Source organism: Pteropus medius, unplaced genomic scaffold (assembly GCF_902729225.1).
Source record: "Pteropus medius unplaced genomic scaffold, Ma_sr-lr_union100, whole genome shotgun sequence".
Lineage (NCBI taxonomy): Eukaryota > Metazoa > Chordata > Mammalia > Chiroptera > Pteropodidae > Pteropus > Pteropus medius.
This window is the reverse complement of record NW_024352149.1, coordinates 1,774,623-1,782,721: the sequence shown is the minus strand read 5'-3', so window position 1 is coordinate 1,782,721 and position 8,099 is coordinate 1,774,623. Positions and strand designations below refer to the sequence as shown.

The 8,099-nt window shown below is 49.2% G+C and overlaps 1 protein-coding gene across 2 annotated transcripts in view; it reads left to right on the top strand.

The window, feature by feature from the left end:
- The first annotated feature begins 606 nt into the window (after nt 1-606).
- The window catches only part of SAMD5 (sterile alpha motif domain containing 5), a 357,304-nt gene continuing 349,811 nt past the window's right edge, over nt 607-8,099 (top strand). For both annotated transcript variants that reach the window (XM_039846950.1, XM_039846951.1), the window contains exon 1: nt 607-1,723. In XM_039846950.1, coding sequence (XP_039702884.1) covers nt 1,259-1,723 — 465 coding nt within the window. In that variant the 5' untranslated portion in view covers nt 607-1,258. The remainder of the gene's footprint in view (nt 1,724-8,099) is intronic.

The window sequence follows — 8,099 nt, the reverse complement described above, 5'->3', positions numbered from 1 at the left end:
CCCCGGGGCAGGAGGAGAGAAATGTGCTCCTCGGGCTCCAGGACTGCGCGCTTGGAAGTGTCGCTGGGGACAGAGCGCTCGGGCAGAATGCATGGTGGGGGGACCAAAGAGGAAGCACCGTGGAGCGGAGTGTGAGAGGACCCTGCAGAAAGTAGGATGGGGGACCATATGGAATGCCAACCGAGGTGAGAGTCCAACCCATCCCAAACTTTCGCAGACCGGAAGCCTAGGAAGGGAGAGGCAGGCAGAAGCACCAGCCACTCCCGCCGCCCAGCGTGCCCAGCTGCAGTGAGGAGGGGCCGCACGCAGCGCCGGCTGGACGCGGGCGGTCCCCGCGTGATGCCCACCCGCGGGGCCAAAGCGCCGCCGCTCAGGCTACTGAGCGGCTGTCTACGCAAGCAGCAAGACCGCGGGGGCTTCGGCCTGCGCGCGGGCTCGGAGGAAGGGGTGTCCAACCCGGACTGGGGAAGGAAAAGGGAAACGTGACCTCACAGCCTCGCCTGTCCAGGGCGGGCGGGCGGGCGGGCGGGACGTGCCCTTGGTCAGCCCGCGCGCGCGCAGGTTGGAGTCAGGGAGGCTCGGGAAGAAGTGAGCGCAGAGATTTCCACGGGCCAGAGCAATCGTGTTAAAAAGAAATATGGAAAGCAATCCAAGCAGCCACTGGAGACTTGCAGTTTAGAAGACACCCCCTCTGCACTAGGAAGACGACAGTGACACGCACTCGGGAAGACGAGGCGCTCCCGGGCAGCCGCGGCTCTGCGCGCAGGAGCCGCCTCCCCAGCGTGGGGCGTGGGTTCAGACGCCGGCGGCGGCCGCCAGAAACCGAGATGCAGCGCGCAGCCCCGGGACCGTCCCGGCTCGGGAAACTCTGGGGCGGCCCCGCGCGCCGCTGACCGCGCGGGCCTGAGGGGTGTGCCCGGGCCCCGCCCGCCTCCGCCCCCTCCCGCGTCCGCCGCGCGCCCCTCCCCGCGGCGGCGGCGGCGCATCCAGGGGCGGCGCGGAACCGAGCGACTCTCCCTGCCGCCAGTGCCTGCGAGCTCCAGGCTGCTTGGGGAATTCACTTTGCCGCTTTTACGCCTCTCCCTCCTCTGGCTTCTGATGGCTTTCTGTCTCCGGCCGTATCCTTTCTTTTAAAAGGAAAACTTTACTGCCATTTCTCTTTCCCCTTGGAGGAGAGGATTAAAAGTTCCAAGAACTGGTGCCGCCCGTGCCGCTCGGGCGCTGGGACGGTGTCTGCCCAAGGGGTTCCAGTCCCACCATGTGCACCAACATAGTTTACGAGTGGCTGAAGGCGCTGCAGCTCCCGCAGTACGCGGAGTCCTTCGTGGATAACGGCTACGATGACCTGGAGGTGTGCAAGCAGATCGGGGACCCGGACCTAGACGCCATCGGGGTGCTGGCGCCCGCGCACCGCCGCCGCATCCTGGAGGCTGTGTGCCGGCTTCGGGAGCAGGACGCTGCCGCCGCCGGCCTCTACTTCACCCTGGAGCCGCAGCCGCTGCCAGCGCCACCGGGGCCGCCCGCGGTCGCCCTCTCCACCGGCCGCCGGGGGGAGCCGTGCGGCGGCCCGACCAAGGGCACCCGCGGGGACCCCCGCAGCCAGACAACCGCCCCCCGCAGCAGGGAGCTGGTGAGCTACCCCAAGCTAAAGCTGAAGATCATGATCAGGGATAAGCTCGTCCGCGACGGCATCCACCTGAGCAAGCCCCCGTACTCCCGCAAGGTAAGCAGGCGCCGCCCGGGTGGCGCGGGAACGCGGCGGGAGGGGTCGCAGCCCAGCTGCTTCAGCTCAGGCTCTGCAGCCCATTCCAGGTGGCGACGGGAAGGCAAAGATGCTTTGGATATTTGGGATTCTCTTCTATGTTCTTTCTCTATTCGCTCCTTATTCCTTTCTTCCCGATGTCGCCAGCGGTTGGTAAGACAAGATCACGGCTCCAGATGTGAATTCTAAACTAGGACCCAGTCTCTGCGTGGTCTCTGGTGCTCACCTGTCAGGAACTGGATTCATTGTGCTTCTCTAGAAGCAAAGGGCAGTTCTTGATACCCTCTGTGGAGTGTTTGTGTCTGGAGATGACCAAAAGAATGGTTAATATCTGCATTATTTCCGACCTTTCCTTTTCTCCTTTTCCTTACCTTTTTGAGAAACTCCCAAGACAAATTGGCACTTTTTTAAAAAAAAGTAGGAAATCATGCCTTATTGTACTCAGTTCCATAAAGTCAAATGCCAGCACTGGTGCACATTTTCAAACGTGAACCAGTGACATGAGAAGTTAACAAAACACGTTTTAGTCAACTTGGAATAAGTTCCTTCAGCTTAAGTATAGGGAGGTAATAGGCGCGGAAGAATCTGGCCATAATGAGGCTACTGCCGGGTGTGCTGCTGAGGTCTGTGCTGAGTCACCAATTTGGTTTAGTATTAATCCTGAAGAGATGAAGTAGGTGCAACTGTGACTGCTGGAAAGACAGTGGCTTTTCATTTGCAAGAGGAGGACATAGCACAAGGAAGTGAGGTTTTCAGTAGCCAGTGAAGCATTCCCTGGTCAGGGAGCCTCGGAAAGGGGCCCAAAGTTATGGCAGCTGCTCCTCCGTGAGGAAAGCTGAAATAAGAACTTGGGCATTGAATAATTAAGTAACAGAAAGTCGTATTTCACACAAGAGTTCTGTCTCCAGCTGAGTCTGGCTAGTTTAGGTTTATGCAGCTGTCTAGGTAGAGGGTCCTGACTTGAAAGGGAGGGGACAGCACAGGTGATCCTGCAGCCTGCCTGGAGTTTCTCAGAAAAAGGAAAGTCAAGCCGAAGAAGCCCAGGGGAAAATGATGGCGAAGATGCAGCAGCTGGAGGGGGATCATAAACACAGCACCCTCCGAGGGAAATGCTGATAATGCAAACGTGCCCTCTCGTCTGGGCTACTCGCCTTGCTTTATGTCCTTCAGTAAGGGTTGTAATGTCTGGATTTAAGGAGGTTCAGTGAAAACTGTATAAAGTATGTAAGAGTATCTAGGGTGGATGGAAATAAAGGGTTTAACACTATCCGTATATTATTTTGCAAGACAGACAATTCAGATAACCTATTTGAGCATAAATATTTGTTTTATAAAAACTATATAAAGAGGGCAGGTCCGGAGGACGGTTTTTCTTAAATTAAGCAGGTGTTCCAGTTACCCAATCTGACTGTATTACCGATATGCGCCTAACGCAGGGGGATGGAAGGGAGAGCACAGTTTTCGCATGCAGGTAGAGTCAGAGGTATATCCATCCAAGTGTGGATAGAGGGACTTGGCCATGGGTGTACAGTTCCTTTCTGGAGTCAGTAGGCCAGATGAGTTCAAGGGACTTTTGTGATTTTACATCCCAGGAAGTGGGGTGGGCTTACTTGAGAAAATGAGTACTCGGGCACATGGTTAAGGTCAAGGGCTGTCCAGAAAGGCGGGTAGAGAACAAGGTGTGTCACCAGGAAGAGCTGTGTAAAGGGGCTGAGAGGGCAGAGGTGGGGCTGGAGGGGAGAGTGGTGTGCGGGGAGTAGCACATTTTGGTTCTGATGCTTAAAAAGACAAGCCTAGGTATCAAACTTAAAAGCTGAAAAGGATTCCTCAGTGGAAGAAGATTGATTCTAAGCACATGAAATGTGTGGGTGTTGGCTTTGGACTGTGGACTCCTGCTTTTGAGTGAGTGCATTTCAGTTGAGTGCAATTTAGAGAAGAAAATTTCACCTTGTGTTGTGATACTATTTACTTCCCATGTAAATAATTAGTTTAGTCGACTTCTATATGAATCCCATAATGCTAATGTTTATTAAGAAAGATATACCCCCAATCACATTCTATACATACTTAATTATTCTAGAACTCACGAAAGAATAAAATGGGGCAGAAGTGGTTTAGTACCTCCTTCATCGATGTGCCAAAAAAATGGAGCTGACAGATTTAATTGTAAAAAAAAAAAATTGTTACTCTGTGTTTATATATTTTTTTTCCAAGGAAAACACACTGAATTAGAAACAAATATAATAAATGTACTTCAAGCAGAGCATTACAAGTGTGTAGGGCAAGATCATGCTGGTCATTCTAAATTTGATGCTTATGTGTGCGTTGCCTCCTAAGTTTTGGATGTTAAATTATTTAAGAATTTGTTTTCTGATGCAGCTTATTTCTTCGCAGAGTGTTGGGACTTTTTCTTTAAAATGTGATCATGTTATCATTTCTCCAGATTCCTTGGCTCTGTCAGAATCAAAATGTGTAGTGTTCATTATGTGAATTTAGGATTTTGCTTGTTAGAGCTGGCCTCACCTTTCCTTCATAGTCATTTGCATTGTTGATTCCTGCATTTTTTTTTTTTTTTTTGGTACGTTGTGAGAATATTAGGTGGCTTTACATTGGATTATACGGAGGGCGATCAAGGCAGGAATAGTGAATCTTTTGCTGAGGACAGTAAGTAGAGGAATTTTCCCACAAATCACCTGAGAGAGGACTGTGGGATGTAGGATTTGCTATAGTAACATTTAATGTTGTAGGTGCTGTGCTGCATTGCTGTATTCTCTAAGTCTTATCAACAATTGCTACTTTCCCCTCTTGGGTGAGTTAAAATATAAGTTAAAAGTAAGTTCCTCTTTGTTTTCCAACATAGGTTTGTAGCTTTGGAAAACCAGGAGCTCGCAAAGAGCACCTGGACTCACGCCCCTTTTCTGACTTGTGTTTAGCTTCTCCGACGGCTGTGATTTTTACCCTTGTGGAGTGGGGATAGTGTTTTCACAGGGTAGGGATTAGATAAAGCTTTGCATACATTATTGCATTACTTTACCAAGCCTCTCTCCGCCAAAGGCTTCTTCTAGGCCGTAGGTTACTGTGGTTGGCAGGATGCAGAAGCCATGCCCTCAAGGAACTTGGGGTCTAGCAGGAAAGACATAGCATGAAGTGAACAATAATAATGATGTGTGACAGTTCATTTGATGGAGAGTAACTGATGCCAAGGACAAGTGCATCAAACCTAGTTTGCAAGGAGGTGGGGTCAAGGCAGGCTTTCCAGAACTGGCGTTCCATCTGAGAACTGATGGTTAGGATGGTTTAGCCTGCAGAAGAGGAGGGTCCTAGGAAGGTGTTGTAGGTAGGGAGAACGGTGTGTGCAAAAAAGGCCAGAAAGGGAAGAAGTTTCGCATGCAGCGGGGCAACAGGGATTTAAAGAAATTCAATGTGGCTGGAGCACAGAATGCTGGGAGGAAGTGGCAAGAGTTGGAGAAACAGACAGATAGTGGCTAGTCCTGGATGGCCTCAAAGTCATATTTAGGAGTTTGGAGTGTATCTCAAGAGGGAAGCTATTGATGGATCCTGACCAGAGGCGGGGTAAACGATCAGGAGGTTTTTGCAGTGTCAGAAGAGTTTTACTGGTGGCCTGGACCGTGTAGTGACAGTGGGAGACATTTAGATTCCTGGTTTAGGATTGTGATGTCATTCCCTGCGGTAGGGGACCCAGAAGAGGAGCACATTTGGGGAGAAAGATGTTGTCTTTATGTTTAAACATACTGAGAGTCAGATTGCCTGTGGAATATATGAACATAGTTGTTTAGTTGGCAGTTGGAAATTTGGCAGTGGAGCAGAGGAGAGATTCTGGGGCAGAAATCTAGATTTGGAAGTCGTCAGCACATTGAAGTCATGAATAGGAACGAGCTGTCGAAGGAGAAGAGGAAGGGACCAGGACAAGACCCTGGGGAATTCCAGGATTTAGGAACTCCAGGATAAGCAGAGGAAGAAGAACTTCCAAGGAAGGCTGAAAAGGTTGAGCAGAGCATTAAGGAGGAGAAGAGCAGGGAGGAGTGTTCTGGAAGCCAGTGGAAGCAGTGAGGCCGCAAGGAGGAGGGATGGTCGGGAAGTCAGAGAGCGGTCAGGTAGGACAAGAACTAACCTATATCCGTGGGAAGTAGCAATCAAGCCATTGGGGACCTCTGAAATATCAGATTTAGATGGTGGGACCGATGACAGGAAGTGTAAACAGGGAACACAGCCAACTTCTTTGATCTGGTAAGACTTTATTTATTTATTTATTTATTTATTTATTTTTGGGTTCACGGCAAATTGAGAGGAAGGTACAGGGATTTCCTATATACCTCTGCCCCCATACATGCATAGTCACCCCCATTATCAACATTCCCCACCAGAGTGGTACCTTTGCTATAATTGATCAACCTATATTGGTGCATTATAATCACTTAAAGTCCATAGTTTACTTTAGGGGTCACTCTTGGTGTTGTCTATGGATTTGTAAAAATGTATTATGACATGTATCACCATTATAGTATCATACAGAGCATTTGCACTGCCCTGAAAATCATCTCTGCTCTGCTCATTTGTACCTCCCTCTACCTCACCCCCAGCCCTGGCAGCTAATGACATTTTTACTGTCTCCATAGTTTTACAGAATGTGGTATAGTTGGAATCATACAGTATATCGCCTTTTCAGATGGGCTTCTTTTACTTAGTAATATGTATGTAAGTTTCCTTTGTGTATTTTTATGGCTCGATCGCTCATTTCTTTCTAGCACCGAATAATATTTATTTCCTCAATGAACCAGACAACTTTTTAATGAAGTTGGACTGAGAAGATAGAACTAGGCTATAGCTAGAGGAAGAAGGGAGAGTTTGGGTCAAGGGAACAGTTTTATGATTTGCAATTTTTTTAAGGATGAGAGAAACTGGAGCATGAGTAAGTGCTGGTGGTTAGGGGGCCAGAGAAAGGGAGACAGTGAAGATACAGTCAAAAAGAGATGACCCAGGTCAAGGTCCTGGAGGAGGTGGGAGGGAGTTGTGCCGGGAGCACTGGAAAGGAAAGGTGGGTTTGCTTCCATCAGGAGGGGAGTACCTTCTCCCTGGAGGCGGAGAGGAAGGGTGGGTGAGGAGACTGGGAACTTGGTGGGGGTGACACTGAAGTGCCTTCATTTCTCTGTCTGATCATCTGATACCTGTTGATGGGGAGGGGGGAATGGAGGGATTAGAGGTTGAGCGAGAAGGTTGTGTTAATGTACCGATATTAGGTATTATGATCTTGTGTTTATAGCTATGCCTAAATATAATTGTGACACCGTAACGTTTATAGACTATTCATGACTACACATATATAAAGGTACCTTCACCACGCACAGGGTACAAACTCTGCATGATGTTTTCTTAAGTCCCTTGAAGTCTGGCAATGCTTGTGAATGGGGTCAGGTATGCAAGAGTGGTATGAAGGCTGTAAAGGCCTTCTGTCTTCTATTAGACTTGGAAAATTAGAATGCAAGCCCTAGGGTGGAGAGTGGGTGACGGTGGGGGTAGGCTTCTCAACTTATTCCCCTGAAAACTATGTCCTTACCACACATTACCAATTCAAAATGTTTGAGTTAGTATAATCTTATTTAATAATGCTTTGGGAGTGTTAAGCTTCATTCACACCTCAGTGTGAATTTAATTAAGTAACAAGATTCTCATGGCAACAGGGCTGTTAATGGATGTTTGAGAGAGATGGCCTAGGATGAAGGAATTCAGAGAGGCAGAGGGCTTCTGCGCCTGGGGCCAGGGTGGAAGATATAGAAGAAGTATTTAGAAAGGAAAGAGATTGGCAATCACATCCTTTTGATGACTTCCTCCAATGCTCTGTTCCTTGGAGTTTTGCCTTGAGCCCTGGCAGAAGCTGAAATGACAATGAATATTCCTCTCTCCCAAGAATTCCTCTGCTTTCATGAAGATACACTAGAAGCTGGCAAAGTTTAGCTTCTCCAACTCAAATCCATATCCTCAAGTATCCTCAGCCTGGGCAAGTAAAGGTCCTTCCAGGCTTTTCTGTTTTCCATCCCTGGTTGGAACACTGGAAAGAAGGGCGAGGGAGAAGGGAGCTAAGAGCATGGGTGGTGGCAGGGCCAGCCCCCTCCTCGTGCTCTTGGTAGTCTGCTTGCTGCGGAGTTTCCTTATGTATGGACCCTTAGCCAGCTAGCCACTCACCCATCCAACCGTCTTCCCATCTGTCTGTTCAATAGATATTGAGAATGTGCCATGTGCCAGTGTTGGTTCACACTCTTGGGAGTTCCCTGGTGAATGAAATTCAGAACTGGCCCCTGTACACGTAAGGCAAGGAGAG